At 47.0% G+C, this 26,402-nt stretch overlaps 1 protein-coding gene across 1 annotated transcript in view; it reads right to left on the reverse strand.

The window, feature by feature from the left end:
* Positions 1–655: 655 nt before the first annotated feature.
* The window catches only part of SLC6A13 (solute carrier family 6 member 13), a 34,537-nt gene continuing 8,790 nt past the window's right edge, over positions 656–26,402 (reverse strand). The window contains exons 3-15 of the mRNA XM_037064750.1: positions 21,707–21,841; positions 19,080–19,220; positions 15,776–15,860; positions 14,978–15,110; positions 13,984–14,118; positions 7,784–7,887; positions 6,801–6,925; positions 4,412–4,524; positions 3,947–4,084; positions 3,097–3,199; positions 2,515–2,615; positions 1,402–1,572; positions 656–1,104 (exon numbers count right to left, since the gene is read on the reverse strand). Of these exons, the coding sequence (XP_036920645.1) occupies positions 982–1,104; positions 1,402–1,572; positions 2,515–2,615; positions 3,097–3,199; positions 3,947–4,084; positions 4,412–4,524; positions 6,801–6,925; positions 7,784–7,887; positions 13,984–14,118; positions 14,978–15,110; positions 15,776–15,860; positions 19,080–19,220; positions 21,707–21,841 (1,607 nt within the window). The 3' untranslated portion in view covers positions 656–981. The remainder of the gene's footprint in view (positions 1,105–1,401; positions 1,573–2,514; positions 2,616–3,096; positions 3,200–3,946; positions 4,085–4,411; positions 4,525–6,800; positions 6,926–7,783; positions 7,888–13,983; positions 14,119–14,977; positions 15,111–15,775; positions 15,861–19,079; positions 19,221–21,706; positions 21,842–26,402) is intronic.

The following is a 26,402-nucleotide window of genomic DNA, read 5'->3' on the forward strand; positions in this document are numbered from 1 at the left end:
TATCTGACACCTCAGGCCCTGAGAGCCAACTGTGGCCACGCTGCAGCCAGCATCTATCCTCTTAGCACAGAAGCAGGGTGATCCTGAGGAAGTGGGGTCCCTCTGTTGGCTGAGCTAGGGTAGTGCCCTGCTTTACCAGGGCTTTTTGTACCTGCTGCCTCAAGTCTGCAAAGCCAAGGCCATCTGGCTCTTTATGCCCCTGGCACCAGGCCCTGGACAGGCCATACTGTAACTGGCTTGACAGATGGGGTCAGGCAAAAACACAGCAAGGGAAACATGGGCAGTAGCCCAATCACTCTTTCTACACCCTTCCTCTAGTGAGGCTCGGGTCTCCTCTTTTGTTTTTCACTCTGTTGCCTTTCTTGTCCCACCAAGAGAAGGAGGTGGTAAGGGACTCCAGTGGAAGCATGGACAGAGGTGTGACAGACCGGCCCCCTGAGCCCCACCACTCCAGTCCAAGTGCCTGGTCATAAAGGACTCAGCCTGGCCCCATCCCCCTTCTCTGCGCAGCAGTGCCCTCTGCTCATGGTCCACAAGAACTCAATGAGGGAAGGAGACAGGGGTCTCCCAAAGCCTCCACTTTAAAGTGACAGAAGGGTCAAGGCAGCAAGGTGGAGGGGCAGGAACCAGGCAAAACTGCTCGCAGTCAGCGGGAAGAACTTCGATTTAATGGAATGAAGCGTAGAAGGGGCAGAAGCCAAACAGACCTCTCAGCCCACCCACTAGCCCTCACCCAGCTTCCTTGGCCCCTTTCAAAGGTGATGCTGTGGGTACTGGCATTTCACACCTGCTCAGCCACGGCTGGGGCAGGGAAGTTGGAGTGGGAGGCACCCAGCTGAGCAGGCGGTTCCAGAATACCCCCTGTATCTAATAATCTATGCCAGGCGGGAGACAGGAAAAGCACAGAGGGGCTGCTCCCACCCTCTCCTTGTGCAGCTGTCCCCAGGCCAGCCCCACAGGCACTGTCCAAGGGCTACCCTCCTAGCAGTGGGACTCTAGTTCTGTGAGTCTGAGAAGTGATGTCTTGGGTGAGGCAGGGACAGAGGGTCCTGCTTGGCTCCGTTGGGCCAGTTCCTCAGCTGGGCACACAAGCTGGCGAAGTCTCTGGAAGGAGAGGGGGCTGCCATGAGGCGGAGTTGGGGGTGGGGGTGGGGCATGTCTGCCAGTGCCCTCACCACCAATGTCTGCCTGTCTCCCCAGACACGGGCACACCCTCCAGGTGCCGGCTCTCCAATCCCAGCCATTGTCTTGGAGGCATCCAGGCTCCTTTGGAGACTTTTCAGCACTCACTCTGTCCCTCCCTGACCCCCACACCAGGCTCACTGCCCCCTGTGCACCGGCTGCACCCCAGGCAGGTAGCCAACCATCACCCCCTAGGGTTCCTCTCCACTAACTCCCTACCTCTCTGAAGGAGCCCTTGAGAGTGCTGAGTTTGTAGAAGCTCCAGGTGGGAATGCAGACCATGGAGGACAGCGCCAGGAGCCAGCCCAGGGCATCCCCCCACCAAGGGTACATGTACTTCTTGTTGTAGGTCAGCGGGGTGTACTTGATCAGGGAGAACAGGAAGGTGGCCTGAGGATGAGAGCAGAAAAGAAAGGGGCTGAGAAGGGGCTGTTGCGCTGGGAGCTGGCAGAGATCACACCCCAAGCCTAGATTTTCTTTCAGTCTCATCTGGGCCAATCAGCTTCCAATCTCCTTCACATTCTGCTCAAAGTCCACACACTCCCAGTAGTTGTTTCTAAGGCACCTATCCTGTTCCTCCCTGGGCTCCTGGGCTCCGGGCCCATGAGCTCTTCTACACATGGTTGGCTCCTAATCAAGACACGACAGTGTACCTGCTGGTGCTTTCAGTTGTCTTTTTAAGTTGCCAGCACCATCAGGTGAGGGTACAAATACCTCAGTGGCAGAGGTTAGGCCTAATTTTCAGCCTGCATGTTTCAGGTGCTCAGGGGAACCTCAGACTCAAACGGAAAAGCCAGAGGAAGCTTCACAATGTGCTCTGGGCCCAGCTCTGGAGCCAAGTGGCCCAGGCTTGAATCTGGACCCCCATTCTCTCTACCTTGGATAAATTGCTAAACCCCTTTGGCTCCAGTTTCATCTGTGAAATAAATACAATAGTAGTTTTTACTTCGTGAGGTCCTCGAGAGGATTAAATGAGTTAAAAGTATAAAGCATTTTGTAAAACAGTTGCTGTTATTACTGTGGTAGTTAACAGTGTCATTATGAGTGGCCCCATGCACGTGGTTTTCAGTCCTGCCTGCAACAGCAGACTCACACTGCAGTGCTGGTCAAACACTCTGACAGCCCCAACCTCAGTTTCTCTTTCTGTGAAATGGAAAGGAAAAAATCTACCTTGCTGTCATTTTCTAGAATCCAACAGGAAGATGAGTGAAAATCTAAATGACTTTCAATCCCCACAGAGAAGTCCCTTTTCAGGCTAACAGCCTACCTATCCTCCTGCCCCACTATCTCTCTACCCCTTCACCTGGCTTCCCTCCCTGAAGGTTATCTTACTGTGCACACGGCCGGTGTGAAGAAGAGCCAACAATATTTGATAAGAGGCCAAGGCCTGTACCCAATCATATCTTCAATGTTGTCATAGAAGCGCCCAGCTCCTACCACGAAGAGAAGGAAGGAAGGAAGGAAGGGAGACAAAAGACATCGGTTAGCGCCCAAAGTATCTGGATGGGCCCCATGCAGACCGGGCAGGCAAGGGCCCATGAGCAGAAGATATCATGGTTGTCTTTACAGATCCTGGCTGGAAGAAAGCTCTTCCCTGGGATTCAGGGGTGTCGATGCCAGTGGGCAGCAGAGGCACTGCCTTTCTGATTATGAAGGCTGTTATGAGTTGAAAAGGCTTAGATAGGACAGGGCATGGGACCACCTGCGGTGGTCAAGGTGCAACCATGTCTGGGAGGGTAGGTGAGGCAACCTGTAGAGGGCTCTTTCAATGGTAGCAATTTCAGATTCTTGAGATTTTTGAGGCTGGGTAAGGGAGAAGTCCCAAGAAAAGGTGGGTGTGAGCAGTGGACATCTCTTTTTTGTCTAAGGGCCCTGGGACAGAGGTGAGTAACAGGGTTCAGGAGAGTCACTCACCATAGACCCAAGCCACACAGAGGGACTCGAAGATGGCCACAAACAGGAGGCACATGCCGCTGGCTGCATAGTAGTCAAAGATCTGAAACACGTACATACCGCCCTGCCGGGGAGGAAATAAAAAACAGAACTTTATTCAGAGGAAACAGACACATTTATCCGCTTGCTGGCCAGCTCCACACCCTCAGGGTGTAGAACGGAGTTGGTGAGATTACTGAAGACAGATACTAGAAGAGAAGGTAGTTTGTAAGCTGTAAGGCACTAGGCAGATAGGAGGCAATAACTATTTTTTTATTGTTTCTGAATGGATGATAGATGAAATAGCTAGTGATGACTGGATTGTCCCTGAGAACATTTAGAGACTGACACAGAAATCCAAGACATAATATGTACTTTTTTGGCCAAGATGCAGCTAGGACTGTCACTGCTATTGTGTCACCAAGATGATAAGCCCCAACCACCGCCTTCCCTTTTGAGACATCACACAGAATATCACCCATCCCCAGGGCTCCCCTTCTCCCTTTGAAGTTTATCCCTGGAACCTGGTGCAGCTGCCTAGAAAATTACGAGATCTTGCTGGAGAGGCAGTTTTTCTCGCCCAGAGACTATCCTTTCCATACCTCTTAGTTTAACATGGAGATGAGTTACCCCTTGCCCAGCCCCAGAAGTAGGTGGTCAATTCCCAAAGGCTAGGGAGGCACTTGCCTGTTTTGTACTTCTTGCAGTTGGGACAGGAACTGGCTCCAGTGCCCCAAAGCTACAGCAGCCTTCTCCACCTGACAGGTGGCAGCTGTCCACCTCACTCTGCCTCCTCTCTCAGTCCTCACCTTCGAGCCTCCCAGATCCTCACCTCCGTGACCATGACCAGCCCAACAAGGAAGCAGACGACAGACACTCCCAGAATGAGGGCCTCCCTCCGGTTCTTCTTACGGAACACCCAGGGGTACATGTCCACCAGCGCTGTCACCAGGCTCTCTACGCACACGAACTGAATGACAGGACAAAAGGGTTGGAGGGAGGTAAGCTCCCAGAATCAGCCCCACCAGCTAGCTCTGGCCTGCTGCTCCTGGGCTCGGCCCTGCCAGGCTCCCTGTCTAAAGCCACCCAGTGCTGCCCTTGCCCAGTTAGGTCTGGACCCACCCTCCAAAGCTCCTCATGGTTCCTGGAAGGGCATTCACGCCTGACATTTTCCTGGTCCCCAATTGTTTTAAGGTCCGTCAGGGCATCGAGATAAACCTCACACCCATGGCTCCCCCTCCCCCAGCTCCCACACACCCACCCATCTCTCAGCCTCTGAGTGGTCACCTCTTGATACCTGGCTATCCAGTCCCAGGAGGATTATCATGAAGAAGAAGCAGCAGGCCCAGAGAGTCGAGAAGGGCAGCATCACCACTGCCCGGGGGTAGGCAATGAAAGCCAGGCCAGGGCCTGCAGCAGAAAGCAGAGGCACACAATCCAGTGCCTGGCCTCACTGCAGGCCATGTGTGCCCCCAGCATGGCGCCGTGGAGCAAGTGGAGGTGGAGAAACTCCAGCCCAACGTTCCTATCACACCACCACCCTCACCCAGGAGAAGCCACCCAAACCTCTCCCTGATCCCGAATTTCCAGGACACCACCCACAATTCTCTCATTGGCAGGAATAGAACCTATAGGCTGTGTGTATAAAGGGCCTTGGAAAACAGAAAGGGTTATATCACCCACATTTCTCTGAGTTCTACTCCAAATCTTCCAATCTCACTCTCCAGATCTACTGCCCCAAACCAGAGGTTTCAAACTGAAAAAGAACTCAGGGACCCTTGTGTACTTTTGTGCAGCTGGCCCAGGGCAGAGTGGGGAGTGGTAGGGCCTGACTGGCACCAGCACGCTCCTCCGCCAACTGCGCGTTCACCGTGTGGTTTCTACAGAGGAGATGGTTCCAAAGAAAATACCCCCAAGACTGGGTGGTACCTAGGGCTACCGGTTGGCCACCTCTGCCCTGGGGCCCTTCCTGTCACCCTACAGCCTGTGAATGCCAGAATGCTTATTCTGGCATTAATTTCAGAATATCTCTGACACTCAGTCTCTCAAATAAATTAATGTTCCTCTCAGCTGGCTTAAAATAGCAGGAACAGATTCACATGCCAGCACCTGGGTTCAGCCATATGAACCTTCCTTTGAAAAAAGAGAAAAAGGTGTGACTCTGAGACCTTCAACAGTCCTTTTATTATTTTTTAAAAATTTTATTTATTTATCTTTAGAGGGGAAGGGAAGGAGAGAGGGAGAGAACATCAATGTATGGTTACCTCTTATGAGTCCCCCACCGGGAAGCAGCCTGCAACCCAGGCATGTGCCCTGACTGGGAATCGAACCACGATCCTCTGGTTCGCAGGCCCACACTCAATCCACTGAGCTACACCAGCCAGGGCAGTCCTTTACCTCTTAAAGCCACACTCTCCACACTGGTAAGGTGTGGATGGGACCAGCACCTGCTTCACAGTTGTCCATCGTATGACATAGGTAGAATGCTCTGCACAGTACCTGGCATATAGTAAGTGCTTAATAAAAGTGAAATAGTATCACTTTCAATGAGTCAGCGATGCCAGTTGCCCAGTGCTTGGCACTCCGCATAGTGAGGGTCAGCTTGTGAATGCTACGATAAAAAGTTGCCTTGCTACAGAGTACAAGTGGATGGTCTGTGAGAACAGGAGAAGAGCAAGAGAAACATGCACAGCTTACCTAGCGATGACTCCAGTCCCTGATTGTATTTAAAGGAAGCAACAAGATTGCACGGTGGAAAAGCACTCACTTAAAACAGGAGGAAACTCTATGAGCCAATATAAACTTATCTCTGAGATACATATTACAATGAGCAAGACGCCCTGACTGATGTGGCTTGGGAGGCTGGGCAGCATCCTGCATCCCAAAAGCCACCAGTTAGATTCCCTGTGAGGGCACATGCCTGGTTGTGGGCCAGGTCCCTGGCTGAGGGCATGAGAGAGGCAACCAATCAATGTTTCTCTCACACATTAATGTTTGTCAACTTCTCATTTTCCCTCCCTTGCCCTCTCTCTAAAAAAACTTAAAAAACAATAAAGTGAACAAAACAAGTCAAGGTACAGAACAGTATATATATTATGTTATCAATTGGTCTTTAAAAAGGGAGCAAGAGCCCTGGATGGTGTGGCTCAGTGGACTCAGTGCTGGCCCGTGAACCAAAGGGTTACAGGTTTGATTTCCAGTCAGGGCACAGGCCTGGGTTGCGGGCCAGGTCCCCAGTAGCAGTGTGCGAGAGACAACCACACATTGATGTTTCTCTCCCTCTCTTTCTCGTTCCCTCCCCCTCTGTCTATAAATAAATAAAACCTTTTTTAAAAAAGGCGGTAAGAAATAGAAATATGTACCTATGTATAAATGAATGTGTATGTCTATCCATGTGTGTGTGTTTTTCTCATATATGCCTAAACTATTTCTGGAGGGGGAAACATGAACTCGGTAACGTTGGCGGCCTAAGAACATTGGGGTGGGAACAAAACTTCACTAATCCCCACTCTCCCTTTGAAGCTCGAATTGCTGTTTTTAAGTCCTCCCCCAGGTCTTCCTGGGGGACATCCACTGAAAAGCAACTCCCTAAGAGTGAAGGCAGCAGTAGAAAGACACCCCGGAAGCCAGCTGGGGAAGGTTCGAAGCTCACAGGACCCACACCCTTGGGCCAGCCCCACACTCACCTGACTCGGCCACCTGGGAGATGGGCACCCCCTGCTCTTGGGACATGAAGCCCAGGATGGAGAAGATGGCAAACCCAGCCACAAAGCTGGTGCCACTGTTGAGGAAACAGAGGGCCATGCAGTCCCTGCGGGGGCGGTGGGGAGGTGGAAACAGGCAGGTCAGCAAGGGCTGCAGTGTCTCCACCCGCGATCAGCAGCCCCAGGGCAGCCCTGCCCCTCACAGCAGACAGGTCAGAGGCGGCTGCCTGGCGGAGTAAGGATGAGCACTCAGGGATGGTTCTGCCTCCAGACTCCACTAGCTCAGACTTGGAATAAATCCAGCTCTTCCTAAAAGAATGAGGCTCTGAAGAAGTGAAATACTATCTAAAAATTACAAACTGCCACACAGCCTCCCCGCCCCCACCATATCGCAGCACACCTTTGGGACACCATCACTCTGACACAGTTCCGTGTGGCGTGCTAATGTCCAGGATGCAGGCCTGGATAATTCCAAGCAACCAATAGTTCTTAGTTACCTAAACTTGATTCCAAAAGGTATGATATGACACTTTGGACTAACATTAAAATTGGCCTAAGTTCTCTGATATGAACCTGGTAGGCCAAGGGAACCATGGGGAGGGGACACCAGCGAGGGAGGGGTGAAGGAAAATGGGCGGGCGAGGAGTCGGTGTTTGCCGGGCAAACCTGAGGCCCCACCACATGACATGGCTGCTTACTCCCCAGGCTTGCTCGCACTCCTGAGTCAGATTGCTCTACATTAGCCAGGTCCCAGGCTGCCCCCCATGGCCCCCACCCCCAACCCCGCGCTGCTTCCCCAACCAACTGTTTGCCTGTGCTGTGGTGGGCCCCTTCCAGCAATTGGTAGCCCTGGAGTGAAGGGCAGGGTGAGCGAATCCCTGAGCCATGCTCCCTCCACCTCACCCTGGACCCCACACGCCTGGGGTGCTGCAGAAAGGCACTTCCTGGCTCAGGCCCCCAGTCACCTGTAGCAGTTGTTGTGGAACTTGTTGTAGCTGCTCAGGGCTGTGAGGCAGCCGACACAGATGGCGAAGGAGAAGAAGATCTGGGTGCCCGCGTCCATCCACACCTACACAGGGAAAAGGCAGGAAAGCCGCACCGCAGGAGCCAGGCACCTGGGTTCTGTGGGGGCACACAGGCCCGTGGCAGAGCCGGGCTCTGGTTCGCTTCGGAAAGAACCTTGCCCTCAGCCTGTGCAGCCCCCCTGCCACCCCCGAGAGCACTACTCCCAGGGACCCTAAACCTTGCCTGGCTCCATCCCAGGAGCCCCCACATAAGTGCCCACTTTCCTTTCACCAATATCGGGTTCCCAATGCCTCCCACACACCAAAGACTCAGCTTCAGGCTGTCCAGAGCTCCTAAGACCCTTCTTGTCTCTCCTGGCCTCTCTCACCCCTCCCTCACCCCTCCCTCACCCCTCCCTCACCCCTCCCGGGGTCTCTCGGTGTTAGGCATGCGACCACGACTAAAGGGCCCGTAGTGGAGGAGGGTGAGCGAAAGGAGGACGCTCTAGAACCAAGCCCGGCCTAGCCCCATGTTATCAAGGAAACAAAGCCCGGGTTCTGCCTCCACTCTCTCCTGGCCTGGGCTCTCTTGGTGAGACCAGTTTGCCAATTTGGAAGAAATCCAGAGGCAGGATCTCCAGGGGTATGGGTCCTTGTCAGTGCTGTCACCGCTTGTAGCTTTGCCCCTCGTGCCTCACAACCCTCTGTCCGAAAACAGGAAGAGTAATCCTCCGCTCACAAAAAGTGGGGAGGAGGGTCAGAAATGCATGGGGAAAGGTCTTTGTACTCCTTGGGGGAAGAGCTCTCCTGCTAAACGTAGGTTGTGGTTGTTACTGTTATTATCTCAGCTGCCGACCCAGGCTGTGCCTGTTATGATTTAGGTTTAACAGCTAGAATAACATCCGGAAGAGAAAGAACATCAAGGCAAACAGGACTAGCGACCCGGTAGATCAGCAGGAAGTGGGGTCCTGGGGCTCTGCACCATCCCAAGCGTTCTGCCTCTGGAGGATGTGAGCTCTACGAGGAGCCCCGAGCTCTCGGTGCAGGCATGGGCAGCCATTGTCCAACATTCCTGTGTTCCCCTGTCTCTTGCCTGGCTCCATCCCAGGAGCCCCCACATAGGTGCCCACTTTCCTTTCACCAATATCGGGCTCCCAATGCCTCCCACACACCAAAGCCTCAGCTTCGGGCTGTCCAGAGCTCCTAAGTCCCTTCTTGTCTCTCCTGGCCTCCCTCACCATGGCCACCACCCTCAGCCTCACCTGCTGTCTCACCTCACACTCACCCTGCTCAGCATTACTGTGGGCCTCAGGGACAGCCGACAAGCTGGCTACATCACAATCTCATGCATTCCTCCCCCAGCATCCCTAGTTGAGATACTGAATCTCTAGAGCTAAAGGAGAACCCAGAAATCTGTATCATGTTCAGAGCTTCCTGGCCAACCCTACTGAACAGTCAGGTGTGGATTTCTGCCCGCCAGCCCCGCCAGCTGGCGTCACAAACCTACCGGGGCCCTCACTCTTCTTGTTATATCCCCCTGCCTGCAGGAACCGGAAAAGAGCAGGGAGAAGAGAGGAAAGGGGCAGAATGTCTCCAGCCTCCTGTCCCTTCTGCTTACCGTGACTTTCATCCCCAAGGAATTCTGTGAGGCAGAAGCTGCCACCAAGGATAAGGGCACACCCAGAAGAGGGCAGCCAGCAAGAAATAGCACGCAGAGTGGGGATTTTTTTTAAACTTGAGGGAAATTATAATGGGAAAGGGAGGGGTCATCAGGATTTATTTCCGAAGAAGGATAGGGTAGGAATGAAAAGAACTTGCCAACAAGAATGGGGACATTTACAAAATTCGGTGTGATGCCACAACAGCTCAAGGAGGTGTTTTAAATAATTTTTTCTCCCAAAACTTTGCCACAGATACTACTGTATGTATGGTCATCTCAGGAAAACTCACTGACCTCTGGTCTGAAGGTCACTCTCTTCTAGTTTCCTTCCTGCTCACTCAGCAAGTTACAAGCAGCTCTGAGCCTGCTCGGCAGGGACTTGCTCCGGGGTCCAGAGATAGGAGTCTGGGAGCAGAGCTCATCTGCCTGGGGGCTCTCTGCATCCTCTCCCAAGCCCCACGTTCCCTCTGTGCACCTGCCAGCACACAGGGTGCAGCTGGACCACACTCCCATGCACCGCCAGGAAAGCTGTTGAGTGCCCACATGCTGGCAGGGGTGCACAAGTCCTGTGTTCATACAGTTTTGGGCTTGGGAAGAAAAATTGTGGTGTGGCAGTTTGCCTCACCCCGAGGGGGCCTGACTAAGACTGAGTTGGTAGGAGAGGGGAGTAAGAACAGAGAAAAACCCAGCAGGGAGGCTGGGAGTTCAGGGGACCAGGGTCAGATGTGATGCCTCTGACTGAAGCCCCCTCACTGGGAGCTTGGCAAGGCCAGCTCTCTGTACAGCTGCTGCCTGACAAGCCTGCTGGGATTAGCGGGTGGGAACAGGGTCAGAGGAAGGGCTGAAGGAACCAACAGAGCAAGTGGTCCTTTTCCCACAGCAGGAGACCCTGCCCTCGCCAGGAACCCTGATTTCTGGAATGAAGCTCCAATGTGTCTTTGGCTGAGGCAGAAGACGAGTGTGAAAAACACTTGGTGGAATGTGGACAAAAAATAATTCTCTGGGGGCACAGAATTCTAGAAGTTCCAGGAAAGACATTTTCAACTCTGAGTCCGACCCCAAAGATTATTACATTTGCTGTATTTAGGAAGGCATAGTGTGTAATGAAGAAAACCTGGGCTTTAGAGTCAACATGAAGTGGGTCCAATGACTAACTCTTAATTACTAGCTGTGTGATCTTAGGCAAGTCACTTAACCTCTCTGAACCTTACTTTTCTCATCAGGAAAAACGGGTATAAGAATAAATAAAATAGTGTATGTAAAATGCCTAACACATAGCTAAATGTTAGTTTCCTATCCCACTTTCTAGAGTAATTATGAAAAACAGCCCTTAAAACTCTTAAATAATTCATATTCTTTGGAAAATGAATGTCATGGTGACTAAGACTGCAGACTCCAAAAGACTACTCAGGATGAAACCCAAACTCCCTCCCAGGCTGGTTTTACGGTTTGGGACAAATTTCTTCAGTCGTCTCAGCTCCAGTTTCTCCATCTGTAAAATGAGGCTGACCCCTGATTCCCGGGGTCAGTGGAAGGTTACACTGTGTCACGCACTGAGTGGAGTGCCAGGCAAATGACAAGCACATGACCAGTGTGTCAGCTATTGCTGCTGTTGGTTTCTGGGTTATTTTAAAAAGCAACCCTCAGTGATGATGATGTCCCACAGATTTCAATGCACAGTATCTAAATCAAAAGACTCATTCTCACTAGTAGTGCCAACCTCCTCCCTAAATAAACCCTTCATTAGAATAGCTTAGAGATTCTAATGAAGAATAGAGATTTAAAAGTCCCAACAAAGGCTCTTTGGACACCCCACCCCAGCCCCTGCCCTTACCAACCTGCCAAAGCACCGTAGGACAGGCAAAGGGAAAGACCTGAGTGCCAGAACAAAGCACGCACTGTGCTGGTGCAGCCCTGAGTCTCCCGTGGCTATTCCCTGTGTGTGAGAGACAAGCCCAGGGGACACAAGCACAGGCAGTGAGCCACCTGGTATCCAGAAAGGCTGGCAAAAAAAGAAGAGGAAACCAGATAACCCAGCGTTGTCTCTGCCAGGCTCCCTACTCTCACACTGAGTCTTTGCCAGAGAGATGTCTTTGGTCTTCATGTTGGTTAGCACAAATTTTGCACCTCTCTTAAGCACCAACGACATCAATTAGTGCTCTGGCCTGGGCAGCCCACCTCGCAGGGGTTGCTCTGCTCACAAGCAACAAAAGTCTCTCTTCAGCATGGGACCAGGACCAGGCGGCTAATGAGGCAGGCAGCTTGAAAGCACGGGGGTGGGGGTGGGGCGTGGGCAGGGTTGGGAATATAAGACAGAAAACTGTACTTGAACAATAATTAAATAAATCTAAATTTATAAAAAAGAGCCCGGCTTTTGAAACACAGTCATCCTTGCCACAGCCTCAGGGGACCTGGAAGACATACTCTCTGCACAGCTGACAGCTGGCTGCGGCTGGAAGGTCGGTGTCCTGGAGGGGGGTTTAAAAGACGTCTATTCCCTGCAGTAACCCAGACATAGAACTATGGCCTTATTAACTCTCAGAGTTGAAAGCCGTCTGGACCACCAACTTTATATTTGCTGGAGGACACATACAGGTGGGGACTTTGACGTTAAGAGATCGTAAAGTGCGGAATTTGTTATCGTCGAGACCCGGCTTCCAGGTAGGGGTGTGAGGATGGAAAATTCTTTAATTTCTCTAGGCCTTACTTTTCTTATCTACAACATAAGCATATCTCATTGATCTGCTGTGAGGATGAGCTGAACTAACAAAGTAAAACCTCTTGGTGCCAGGGACACCATAAACACTCACTAGTTGTTAGCTATAAATCACTAGTCAGGACAAACAAGGCATTGATCACAGAGTCCATACATCAGTTCCAGAAATACCGGACCCTCTCTCCTTTTTGTCTCTCAGCCTACCTGCCTGTCTCTCAGCCCCAGCCCCTCCCCCTGCCCCTTCCCAGCCTGACCCCTCCAGGCTTTGTGGCTTAGCCACACACTGGTTCACAGCCCTGCGGCTCCAGAACCACAGTGCTCCCTTTTATACAGGGCAGCCACATCAAACTCTGCCCCTGTCTTCAGAGCCTTCCCTCATCTCTGCTGCCCCACAATTCCTGCTTACTACCTCTCCACCACAACCTATTGGTTCCAGATAAGCCAAAGGGTTTATGGTTCATAAAATAAAAATACCCTTTGTTTGGCCTGCCACTTGCTGTGAGACCTTGGGCCTCATTTGCACATCTGTGCAATGAGGAGTTCACACTGGGTGACCTCTGGAGCCCTTTAGCTCCAATGGCTATGGCTCTACAGTTTGACATCAAAGCCTGACTATAACCCTGTGCCCCACATGGAGATGACGCAGCAGCAACCTGTCTCACTGTTATATCTAAGCAATGGGAGGGGAGAAAGGTAAGCTCATGTCCCACTAGAAGATCACGGAGACACATCCAGGACACAAGGCTACTTGACTCCATGAGGATGTTTCTAATGGCAGGAGCCCTGGCAGCCCTGGTAGAATCTCAGGATGGGAGACTGAGAATAATTGAGCTTCTCAATAACCCCAAATTCGGCACAAAGGGGAACCATTGCCTCTGCTGAGTCCTGGCCTCTGAGGGACCGTGGACGTGTGAGCCATTCTCTTTTCTCTTGCTCCATCTCAGTAATTTCAGTGACTGTGCTGGTACTTTACTATTTAAAATGTTTGCACAGCTATCCACTTGCTCATCTTCTCTGTCGTGGGCACCTTCCACCCACAGTCTCCTTAGTACCCCTGGCTGTAGACAGAGAACCTTCTCCAGCACAAAGGGAGGCAGAGGCAGGGCCCGGGGCTGGGTAACACATCTTAGGGGCTCCATGGGGGGCTGAGCCATGCTCCCCATCCCTTGACACCTCCTGGCTTTGCCAGCTTTCAAAATGGCTGCCAACCAGAAGATAAGAAACCTGTCAAAGGTAGTAGCTTCTTCTCTCAAGCCCTGCCTTGCAAATCCCTCCAGTCAGCAAGCAGCACTGCCAGCTCCTTGAGAGGGGCACCCAGAAGCTGGCTGAGGGGTGGGAAGAGGCTGGGGCCTCTGGACAACTGGCAGGAAACTCAACCCAGCCCAGCTGGTGCTGGCAGGGGCTAGGGAACTGGGCCTAGGAATGGGCCTCCTGACAGAGGGGGACCAAGTGGTGTCTGGTGGAAGGTTAAGAAATAGAGAAGAAGCTAGGTGTAAGATAAGATTGCCAGGGAAAAAATGCAAAAGGGCATGAGTAGATGTGGGGAAAAGCATCCAGCCTCTGAATAAAGGCTGTTAGTGATGAATTTACTGCCCCTGGGAAATATTACTAGGCCTCAGGGCCCCCCGGCTTTCCTGGCAGCTGTGAGCAAGGAAGGGACTGCAAACTGTGGCTAACAGATGTCTGAGACACTCCCTCAGTGATGGCACAAGAGCACAGGGAAGGTCTGTAGCCCAAGCACCTCCAAAGCCATGTGACAGACCTTGTCTGTGGCTTGCTTCTTACCTGGGGATCCCACAGGCGTGTGAGGTTTGGGTACAGGTAAAACTGAATCCCTTGGGCTGCTCCCGGCAGTGTCACCCCTCGAATTAACAGGACCACCAGCATGAGGTAAGGAAATGTGGCTGTGAAGTACACCACCTGGCCAAGGGGCAGATGAGAAATAAGAAACTTGTGAGTCAGGAGGGAGGGGGCCTGAGACTTGGCAGGGGCAGGAGCTCCCCACCGCAGGAGAGCACCTCCCCTCTGCACCCCCCCTTCCCTGTCTGCTCCAGCCTTCACAGCCCAGCTGCTGTTCAGTCCTGCCTCCCCTGTGCTGTGAGCCCTCAGCCCGAAGGGCTCACCCTCCCCTGACACATAGCCAATAAATATTTGTTGAGCGACTGAATGGACTTAGGCATTCTCCCTACAGCTGTGCTTGGAATTATGGCAAGTGTTGTTGGGTACGCAAAGACCTGCAACACTTGATCCCTGTCTGCACAGGGCTTACAAGCTCAGTGTGACCAGGCAACCCGATTAGGAAGGAAGCCTTTTCAGAGGCCTCCAAGGCAAGAGTCCAGGAGGACTCGGAATGCCCTCTTAACACCTCATACACTCTAGGCAAAGCCCCCCAGCTTCTTGGATTGACTAGGAGTCATTTTGCGACTGATGGTTTGGACGAAATTTTTTTCTCAAAGAAGTGTTGAATGAACTAGGGAGCTATGAACTGTGTTCATTTTGCAATATGCCCCCATATGTGGTATATTTCAAGATTAAAGTCCTCTAGAAGTGTCCATTCTCTCTCTTTCCCTCTCCCACTCTCACTCTCCTCCTTTTGATTTCCCCAAAGACCAGAAGAATTTGAGATGGAACCCAGGAGAGGCACAGGATCAAGGGAGTCTTTGTTGGGTCATTCCCTCCCACTGACCAGGCTACAGCTTAGGGAACTCCCAGGGGACTGTACCCCCAGTGAGAGTAGGGAGTCCTGGGATGGGAGGGCCAGGAGCTTTCCAACATGAACCTTGCCCGTGGACTTGACCCCCTTCCAGATGCAGAAGTAGCAGATGACCCAGGCAAGCAAGAGGCACACAGCTAGTTCCCAGCGCAGGGCCCCCAGGTGCTGGATGCCATCAGAGATCTTCAGGACCCGCCTCCTAGGAAGAGAAGGTTGGGCTGGGCTCCGCTCTTGCTGCCAGCCTCCATTTCATAGCTCGAGTGTCCAGTGTCAGTCTCAGGCAGCGGAGCTCTGCCTGCAGGCTCTCATCCAAAGGTTTGTCAGCTCTTTTCGCCCGAACCCATGAGGCTCTCCTTTGCCCAGAGATAGGGGTAGGTGTAAAGTGAGGCAAATATGAACTGTTCCCAGGTAAGTTTGCTCTGGGAGGCTGAGTACCAATTTATCCTAGAGAAAGAGGTGCAAACACTTATTTTCTCAACCAGGGTTTTAGGATATTTTGATATTGGGAGTCATGTCCTAGATTAGGATCAGTATTGGGGGGAAGGGAAGATAAGAGACAATGTCCATGCAGCTGAAGAGGGTAGTTAGGTGTGTGGACATGCATGCATGTGCACTAACATGTGAGTGGGCACGTGGTGAGGAAAGGCAGGAGAGCTGCCAAATTCTCATCTCTGAAATCAGTTCTGCACTAACCACGAATATGGGTACCACAGAAAAAAGCCCCTTCAGAGACAGGGCCACCAAAGAAGGCAACAGAAATTCTTCCCTTGTTATCCACTGAGAGTTACCACTGCAGGGACCCGCCCCCACACCCCTCTTTCCAGGGCACAGCCCACAGTGGGATAAAAAACAGGCCTCACTTACTCCCAGAACTCAATGACAGGAGAGGTGGCATTCTCAGAGGTCACATTCAGGGAGCCATTGATCCTCTGGAACTCCACACAGTGCTCTACTCATGGGTCCCAGGGAAGGAAGCAAGAGAAAAATTATTAGCCAGTACTTGGTGTGAAATTTCAGAATGGGAGTAAGGTTTCTGGAAGGGACTGGGCTGAAGTTGTCTATACAAAACATCCTTAAACACACAGCCTCAACAGACCTACGTCACCCTCTCCCATATGCTTTTATTCATCAGTTTCTGAGTGTTTGAGGACATATTCTCGTTAAAGATGATCAGATGACATCAGGAAAGATGCTCTGCATGGCATCTGCCTCAAAGTATTAGAATATTTCCGGGTAACTTGCGTATAAAGTCACCACCTTTGAGGAATGATAAGCCTCCTAAGGAGGCTTCCTCCTAAGGAAGTTCCGTAGCCAAGTTGCTGAAGAGCAAAGGGACAGGGTCAAGAACACTCTGCCTGGCATCCTGCCTCTACAGTTATTCCCTGTGAGTTTCTCTGAGCCTCACACCCCCATGTCTGAAATAGACAGAATGTCCATTGGTAGGACTGATAGGGGATTAAGTGCAAACATGTCTGGAAAGTACTCAGTAAATAGTGGCTCTTAGTTACCTGAACATGACTTTGGAGTTTTACAAAGAATGTTCACAGTGTTTTTCACATTTTATAGGTAAAATACTATTCAAAAATATTAGGACAGCTAGAGTTTTCCCCATTGTGTACATGAAGAGAGTGAGCCTGCTTAGCAATGGCCTGTCTTGGCCTATAAGTGACGAAGCAAAGGAGGGCTAGAATCCAGTCCAGTGAGTTGGGTATGCTCTATCTTTAAAATATGAAGAATCGGACCTTTCTCATCATCGCCACCACCACCAGGGGCAGATCAACATCATCTCTGGTCGCCCCAACGGACTTCCATTCTCTATTTTTGCCTCCCTAGCCAGTTCTCCACACAGCAGTTAGAGTGATATGGTTAAAATTTAAGTCATGTTCTGTGTCACACCCCAGTGCAAAACTCTCTGATGAGTTTCCCATCTCACTAAGACAGAAAAAGCCAAAACCCCTATAATCACCTCCCAGGCCCTATTCACCTCTGGCCTCACCTCCCCCTGCTCCTTACTCACCTGCTCCAGCCACATGGACCCCTACCTGGTCCCTGGGTGCTACAGGCTCTGGTGTCTCAGGGCCTTTGGCTGGGTATCCCTTCTACCCAGTGTCTGTCTCCCGGTGTCTCAGGGGCTCACTCCCTACCCTCCTTCACAGCATTACTCATGTCATCTCAGCAAAGCCTTTGCTGATGACCCATTTAAAATTATACCCCGCCAAAACTCCCCAAACCTCCTCCTTGTTTTATTTTTCTCCAGAGCATATGTTTTCTTCTAACATGACACCTGTTACTCATTTAATTTTGTGTATGTTCTCTCTCCTGTCACTAGAATGACAACTCCATGCAGGCAGGGACCTTCACTTTTCTGTGTTACCACATCCCAGGTTCTTAGAACAGAGCCTGGCAGAGTTGGAGCTCAGCAATATCTGTTGAATGATATGGCACTTTCCTTGAAGCTTCAGCACACCAAGAAAAGTGTTTCATGTTGACAAGACAGGATGCCCTAAGCAACTCAAGATGCTAGGCTCAGAGTAAAACCTGAATCACTAGGAGAAATGTCCAAAATGTCACAAAGCAAAAGACTTGGGAATGCATTTGCCTCGGAATCATCTCAGAGATAACCCCGCCCCAATCAACCTAGAGTCAGGCTGAAGCAAAAGTCCTGTGCCACTGAAGCCTCACAGTTTTACAAGAGGAACTCCACTGAGGTCTGATAAAATCACCATCTGACAAGCTGGTTGTCAAGGGTGATTTCAGTGCCTGTAGATGGAAGGAAGGAAGGAAGGAAGGAAGGAAATGATGAAGAATGGAAGCGAGGGAAGAAAAATATATAAAGAAAATATTAGAATGTAACATTTTTAAAACTTGATTCATCCAACAAATATTTTTGAGTGCTTATGACATAGCCACCACTGTGCTAGGCACAAAGGCTATAGAGGTAGAAACATCTTTTCTGCCTTCAAGCTCTTGCTGATATGTGGGAAAACCAGACTGACAAACAGACAAAAAACGTGTAGGTGCCACAGCAGGGCCAGGGGTCAGCACAGGTATTGCCAAGAACCTAATGAACCTTGGGGTGGCAGGGGAAGTACCTCCAAGGTTTCACTTATCATTTTAAAAATGGTGTCATAGATCAGCCAGGGAATGCCTGGAAAGGGAGCATAAAGTTTGGAGGCAAGAGGGGCCTTTAGTATGAGGCTAACCATTGATGAAATGCACCTCCCTGGCCAGCAAAAGGCTCAGACTCCAGCCAAGAACTGAGTGACTTGTTTGAATAGGAAAAGTCAATCCTGGCACAGGTAGGGCCTCACTGATGGGCCCTGAGAGGTAAGTGGGCCATGAGCACAAGGCGTGGTGCTGAGACCCCAACAGGACGTATGTCCAGTATGCTCTTCATCTGCGCTGTCCAAAGGGTGGCCACCAGCCACATGTGGCTCTTTGTGTTTGAATTAATTAAAATTAAACACAAATTTTAAAAATTCAGATCTTCACATGAACTAGCCACATTTCAAGTGCTTCATAACCACACGTTGGCTACCATTTCAGAGAGCACAGCATCACAGAAAGTTCTCTGGGATAGTGCTACCCCAGGTATTTTCAAGTTTTTGTTGCTTCAGTGTGTTAGACTCAGCAGTTCTACTGCCACAGGTGGCTCCTCTAGTCCTACAGGCACAGGAGAAAATTAACTGCTATTACAAATGATATTGATGACATACGAGACAGCTTATTCCCTGGTTAAATCCAGATGAGTTGTGAGTTGGAAAGACCTAAAATAGTATCAGAGAGAAGGCATGAGAAGCAAAAAAATGAACAAACAATATATATATATATATATATATATATATATATATATTATGTCAAAGTAACACTATTTCAAACTGGAATAAATAAATATCTAAACTACATAAACAGTTAGTTCTATCTGCATAATACATGAATTCATAATACATGTATTGAATACAGTTTTAAAAAAATCTTTGACATTTTGCCTGTGATGCTGGTGAAATCTCACTCTTATCTGGTGTAAGACCTCCACAATTCACTGGGCACATTTCTAGTGAGTCCTAAATGATGGCTGGGAAGTTGGTTGCCTGAGACACAGGGACAATCCCAGTCCTGGCGCATGCGGCAGAGCAGCAGGAGGAAATGAACTCCAAGGTGACCTCACCTGTATTCCACTTGTGGCGGCAGCTTCCCCAGGGAAGGTCGATGGTGAAGCTGCTAAAGAGGTAGAAGAGGGCCCAGGCCAGGACAATGATGTAGTAGGTGTTGAGGAACATGAGGATCATCTGGGAGGCATAGCCGATGCCTACAAGGGTAACGGGCAGGCTGAGCTAGGAACAACAGACAGATTTCTCCCACACACTACCCGCCCCTGCTTAGGAGACGGTTTGTGCTCCACAGTCGGTGTCTTAAAACAAGAAGTGCTGGAGCCTGGGCGCTGGCTCTGACCTCTATCTCCGCAGCAGGCAGTGTGCTGCATGCTCCCACAGCCCTTCCCAGGTTGGGAGGGGACCTTTCTCCCAGCCTCCTGCAGCCCTAGCCTGCTCCCTGTGTATGTCATCCTGACCAGGTTCTGGAAGTTCTAACCCAACGTTATTTTTAAAATGTGCAGACTACCTCCAAGATTCCAAGACTTAAATGTTCCCTGAATGTATTCTGATATATTTCTGAAATATAAAACCACATGTTAAGAGCAGGAAAGAAAATTCACATAGGAGAAAATACAAATGGAGCCTCCCTAATGATTAATTTCAGGTGCGCAAAATGAAACAATAATGAGGTACCATTCTACGCTGACAGCCTGAGTGAAACTTTTTACAAATAATATAACTCAATAAATTTTAAACTGTCTTCACATTAGAAACACCTGAGGATGTTTTTAAACTTTCAAAGCCTGGACCAGAGCTCAGACCAATTAAATCTCAAACCTCAGGATGTTTTTGAAGGTCCCCAGGTAGTTCCAATATCAGACAAGTTTTGGGAACCACACATAACTCAGAGTTGTTAAAGACAGAAGGAGAAGATGCTTACTTAAGTCTAGTGACATTGTAAGTCAGTAAAACACTTTTATGGGACAATTTATTTTATTTTATTTTTTAAGTTTATTTTTAGAGAGAGAGGAAGGGAGGTAGGAAGAGAGGGAGAGAGACATCAATGTGAGAGACAAACATCCATCGGTTGCCTCTCATACGTGCCCAGACTAAAATCGAAAGTCATATGCCCTGACTGGGAATGGAACCAGCAGCTTCTAGCTTTGTGGGACAGTACTCAGTCCACTGAGCCACACTGCTCAGGGCTCCTCAGGATAATTTAATAATCCATACTGATCAAAAGACATCAATTTGATCATTCATTCGATCCAGTGATCCTAATCCTGCAAATTTGTGCCAAAGAAATAATTTCTAATGGGATGAGAGTAATAAACAGAAAACTGTACTTGAAAAATAATTAAATAAAAAAATTAAAAATAAAATAAATAAAAGCAAAAAAGAAAGAATTTTATGTCCCCAACTTAAAAAAAATTCCAAAAAGGCAGGGGGAGTCTATCTCAACAAATATACATAATAGCAGAATATAACAATTTTATAAGTACTTGAACATAAGAAAAAATCCAAAAAACAAAGAGTTAAGTAAATTATGATATAACTACTTGATCGAAGTTTATATAATCATTAAATAATTGCGTAGCAGATGGAAAATAATGCTAACTGTAAAACAGGGATATGAACTATGTATATTCCATATTAATAGATATGTAACCCCATCGAGACAGAAAGAATGAAATAAACCCCTCAAATTTTAAACAATCCGAATACCCTTCATGGGTGGATGGTTAAGTAAACCGTGACCTATCTGCACTATGGAGTAGTGCTCAACGGAGCGAAGGAATGCACTGTTGACACCAGAACAGGATGGATGAACCTCAAGGGCATCAGGCTGAGTGCAAAAGCCAACTTCTAATGATTATATTTTGTATGTTTCCATCTATATAACATTCCCCAAATGACAAAATTATAGAGGTAGAAAACAGCTTAGTGGTTGCCAGAGGTAGGGCCAGCGGGGAGGGGTAGTGTAACTACAGAGGCTAGCATGGCAGAGATATTTGGGTGACAGAACAGTTCTGTGTCTTGATTGCGGTGGTGGTCACACAAATTCACACACAGAGAATTATACACATGAGTGCAAGGGAAAGTGGTGAAATCTGAGTAAGTTCTATGGATGATAGTACCAATGTCAATTTCCAGGTGGTGATACTATTCCATAGTTATGTAAGATATTACCATTGGGAGAAATTGAGTGAAAGGCACACATGACCTTTCTGTACTATTTTTGCAACTTCCTATGAATATATAATCATTTCAAAATACAAACTTAAGAAAATCTTACATAGAAAAAATCTTGAACTAAAACACCCTAAATTTATAGCTGTTGTATCAAGATGGTAGAATTATTAATGATACTTTTTTCACTTAAAATTCTTTAAAATGCTTTATAATTGATTAAATATATTTTGAAAATACAAAATCATTGTTATATATTTTTAAAATATATAGCTAAAATAGTTTTGCACTCAATTTATTTAACCTAAAGCCTTTGACCCACCCTGATCACCAACTTCTCTATTCTTTGATGGACTGACTGGGTGATTAACTCAGTATTGGGCTCATAAATGGAAGGTTTAACATAAAGACAGAGTCTTATCTCAATCAGCATGACTGCTAAACCACCCAATCAAGTAAGGTCTATAATCCCAAGTGCAGATACCCTGGAATCAGGCACACAGCTACTCACCCTCAAAGATGGGGCAGATCTTCCTCCAGGCTGTGATGCTTCCCTGGCTTGTGTACTGGCCCAGTGCTGTCTCCAAGAGGAAGATAGGAATGCCACAGGTGAAAAGGAAGATGAGGTAGGGGATGAAAAAAGCACCTGCGGGTGGGAAACAGGCTGTCCATTACCTGGCACTAGCCTCCTCACAGTCCACAGTTGTCTTTTCCCATTTCTACCCCATACTGCCCCTCAGAATCCTGGGGTGGGGGTCATGAAAAACTGCAGGGGGCTTCTGTCCAGATGTCTGGAACCACATCACAGATCAAGAGTCACCAAGTCACCTAGAACCTAACCAGTTCTTTTTTTTTTTCACTGTGAAGTTTCAGTATATACCTACCAAGGTTTGTTCTTCATCAAGCATCAATTATTGCCTAAATAACATATAACTCGTGACAATAACAATGAGCTAATTGAATAATGGCTATCTAGGAGCATTAACACAACCCATAGACTATAACTCTTTTTGAGGAAATGATTGCTCTTAGTATTAGAGCAATCACATTTTTCTTTAGTAATTTGTTCTGATTTTGTTTTCACAATCATTGGATGAGACAAGTCTACTGATGCTAGAAGTGCTAGCATTGTTCCCACCAAGGATTTTTATCTGCTGGGAAAGTAGACAGGGGAGTTCACAGAGTGACCCTCCTCTCATCACTGTCAGTCTGTTCCTTGTTTCCATGTCCCCTTTCTATTTTGCTAGTTTGTGTATTTTGTTCATTAGTTTCCTCTTGTAGGTGAGATCATACGTTATTTGTCTTTTGCTCCCTGGCTTATTTCACTTAGCACAATACTCTCCAGTTCCATCCATGCTGTTGTGAAGGGTAGGAGCTCCTTCTTTTTTTCTGCTGTGTAGTATTCCATTGTGTAAATATACCACAGATTTTTTGTCCACTCATTTACTGATTGGCACTTAGGCTGTTTCCAGCACTTGGCTATTGTAATTAGTGCTACTATGAACATAGGGGTGCATAGGTTCTTTTGAATTGGTGTTTCAAGGTTCTTAGGGTATATTCCCAGCAGTGGAAATGCTGGGTCAAAAGGTAATTCCATTTTTAGTTTTCTGAGGAAATTCCATACTGTTTTCCCCAGCGGCTGCACTAGTCTGCATTCCCACCAACAGTGCACTAGGGTTCCCTTTTCTTATTTGCTTATGATGGCCATTCTGACTGGTGTGAAGGGATATGTCATTGTGGTTTTAATTTGCATCTCTCTGATGGCTAGTGATGCTGATCATTATTTCACATATCTATGGGTCCTCTGTATGTCCTTGGAGAAGTTGGATAACCACATTTAAATGTAAGTAATCTAAATATCCCAAATAAAAGATAGAGATTGTCAGATTGGTTTGAACAATAATAAAAATTAAAAAAAAAACTAGCAAGAGTCAGCTATATGCTGCTTAGAGGAAATGCACTTTAAATATCAAGACATGAATAGGTTAAAAGTAAAAGGATAGGAAAAACTTTGCCATGCTAATACTCACCAGAAGAAAGCTGGAGTGTTTGTATTAATATAACACAGTGTAGAGTTTGGAGCAAAGGATATTACCACAGGTAAAGAAGGTCATTTCATTATGATGAAGAGGTCGACAAGAGGACATAACAATTCTAAATGCACATGTGCCTAGTAACAGAGCTTCAAAATATATAAAGCAAAAATGCTAGAACTGCAGAGAAAAACAGTTAAATCTCTAATTAAAGTCTAACATTTCAATATCTCTCTCTAAATAACTGACAAAATAAGTAGATAGAAAATAAATAAGTACATAAAAGTATTTGAAAACCATACCCACCAACTTGACCTTCTTGACATTTATAAAAAACTATACCCAACAACAGCAGAATATACATGATTTCCAAGTAAACCTGAAATATTTACCAAGAGAGACCACACTCTGGACCACAAAATAAATCTCAATAAGTTTCAAAGGATTCAAGTCATACAAAGTATGTTCTCTAAATTAGGAATAAATAACACAAATACGCTCGGAATATTTTCCAATATTTAGAAATTAGGTAATACACTTATATATAACTCAAGTAACAAAGAGATAATCAAAACAGAAATAAGAAAATATTTAAATCAAATGAAATGAAAACACAACATATCAAAACTTGTGGGATAACACTAAAGCAGTACTTAGAGAATTTATAGCATCAAATGTTATTATAAAATAAAAGTCTCAAATCAATAATTTCAGCTTCCATCTTGACAAAAATAATAGTAAATGAAAGTCAAAGTAAGTTGAAGGAAATAATAAGAATCAGAGTGGAAATTAATGAAATAGAAAACAAAAGCTATAGAGAAGATGAAGGGGAAAAAAGCTGATTCTTTGAGATAATCAATAAAATTGATAAACTTCTAGGAGACACAAATTACCTGTATGACAAATGAATAAGGTACCATCAGTACAGATTCAATAGGTACTAAAAGGATAATAAGAAAGTATGAGTAACTTTATGTCAATAAATGTAATAATTTAGGTAAAATTTCTAAAAAAATACAAACTACCAAAGCTTACTCAAGAAGACATAGATCATCTCAATAGCCTTATTTCTATTAGAGAAAATTTTTTGGTTGTTGTTTAAAATCTTCTCTGAAGGAAAACTCCAGGCCCAAGTGACTTCACTAGTGAATTCTCCAAACATTTAACAAAGAAAAAACACCAATTCTATACAAATTCTTCCAGAAAATTTAAAAGGAAGAAATGCTTCCCATTTCATTCTATGAAGCCAGCATTATCCTGATAACAAAAGCAGACAAAGACATTACAAGAAAGGAAAACTACACACCAATGTCTTACATGAGCATAGATTTTAGAATTCTAAACAAAACTTTAGAAAATCAAATCTAATAATATATAAAAGGAATAACACATTTTGTATTGCAGTTTAACCCAGGAATACAAGGCTGTTTTAACACTCAAAAAAACAATTAAAGTAATTTATAATATTAATAAATCTAATGGTCATTACTGTAAAAAACAAAAAACTCTCACTGCATGATGAATAGAAGGGAACATCCTCAACCTGATAAAGGGCATCTACAAAAAACCCGCACATAACACATGCTTAATGGTGAAAGACTGCTTAAGTCCTAAGATCAAGAGCAAGAAAAAGGTGTTAATTTTTACCACTTTTATTTAACATTGTTTCTATAAATATTGATTCTAGCCAAGGCAAAAACAAATCAAGGAAGAAATTAAAAGTTATTCTGATTGAAAAAGAACTAAAACTGCTTTATTCTCAAATGGCATGATAGTCTATGTATAAAGTCCTTTGAAATCTAAAGTAGTCAAACTCGTAGAAGCAAAGAGCAGAATGGTGGTTACCAGAAGCTGTGAAAGGGGGAAACAGAGAGGCAGGCATTGGTCAAAAGTTTCAGCCATGCAAAATGAGTAAGTTTTAGAGATCTACTGTGTGCCACAGTGCCTGCAGTAACACTATTTTATCGTTTCCTTAAAAACTTACCAAGAAGGCAAATTTTATGTTGTGTTGTCATTGCACACACACACACACACACAACTGAAGAGGGCAGACAGAAACTTTTGGAGGTGATAGATATTACTTTTAAACTCACCAAGCTGTATACAGCAAATATGTATAGCTTATTGTGTGTCAGTCATATCTCAATAAAGTTGTTTTTAAAAAGAAAGGAAAAGAAAAATACTTTGAAATGTACCAAAGAGCTACTAGAACCAATAAGTCAGTTTAGTAAGTTTTTAGGATACAAGATCAGCCTATGAAAATCTATTGTACTCCCATACACTAGCAACAAAAAAATGATAAATTCAGCCCTGACTAGTGTAGCTCAGGGGATTGAATGTGGGCCTGTGAAGCAAAAGATCGCAGTTTGATTCCCAGTCAGGGCACATGCCTCGGCTGCTGGTTCAGTACCCAACCAGGACACATACAAGAGGCAACTGATCCATGTTTCTCTCCAACATCAATGTTTCTCTCCTGCTACTCCCTTCTTTCCCCTCTCAATAAAAAATAAATGAATAAATCTCTTTTCAAAAATTAACTTTAATCCATACCTTCATTATACACAAAAGTTATGACCTGAAATGAATCAGAGACCCAAATGTAAAACCTAAAACTATAAAACTTCTAGAAAAAAATTTCTTTCATGTGACACCAAAAACATGATTCATAGAAGAGTAAATAGATTAAACTAGACTTCCCCAAAACTGAAAATTTCTGCTCTTCCCGAGACTGTTGAGAACAATAGAGCCAGAAGTGGTGGTAGCTGTGGCCATGGGGCTGGGGGCCTCAAGCCAGCTCTGGGCTGGGCAAGAGAAGCACCTTGGCCGCCTGACAGGGAGCCATGGAGAGTGGCATTGACAACCGCCCCAAGGTTCAAAGTGCCATGAAGGGGAAATTGCAAAAATTAGGAACTTGTGTTGAATTATTTTGCATATGGAATGTTTTGGGCTTTCTGGCAGTTGCTTCTGCCATGGTTCACTGAAGAACTTTCTGGCCACGTTATGGTGATGGTGGCCAACAAGAATAGTCAGGACCAAGCCCTGGCTGGTGTAGCTCAGTGGATTGAGTGTGGGCCTGTGAACCACACGATCGCGGTTCGATTCCCAGTCAGGGCACATGCCTGGGTTGCAGGCCAGTTCCCAGCAGGGGACTCACGAGAGGCAACCATACATTGT

This window comes from Sturnira hondurensis, unplaced genomic scaffold (assembly GCF_014824575.4).
Source record: "Sturnira hondurensis isolate 20B ecotype Veracruz unplaced genomic scaffold, ASM1482457v3 Scaffold0015509, whole genome shotgun sequence".
Lineage (NCBI taxonomy): Eukaryota > Metazoa > Chordata > Mammalia > Chiroptera > Phyllostomidae > Sturnira > Sturnira hondurensis.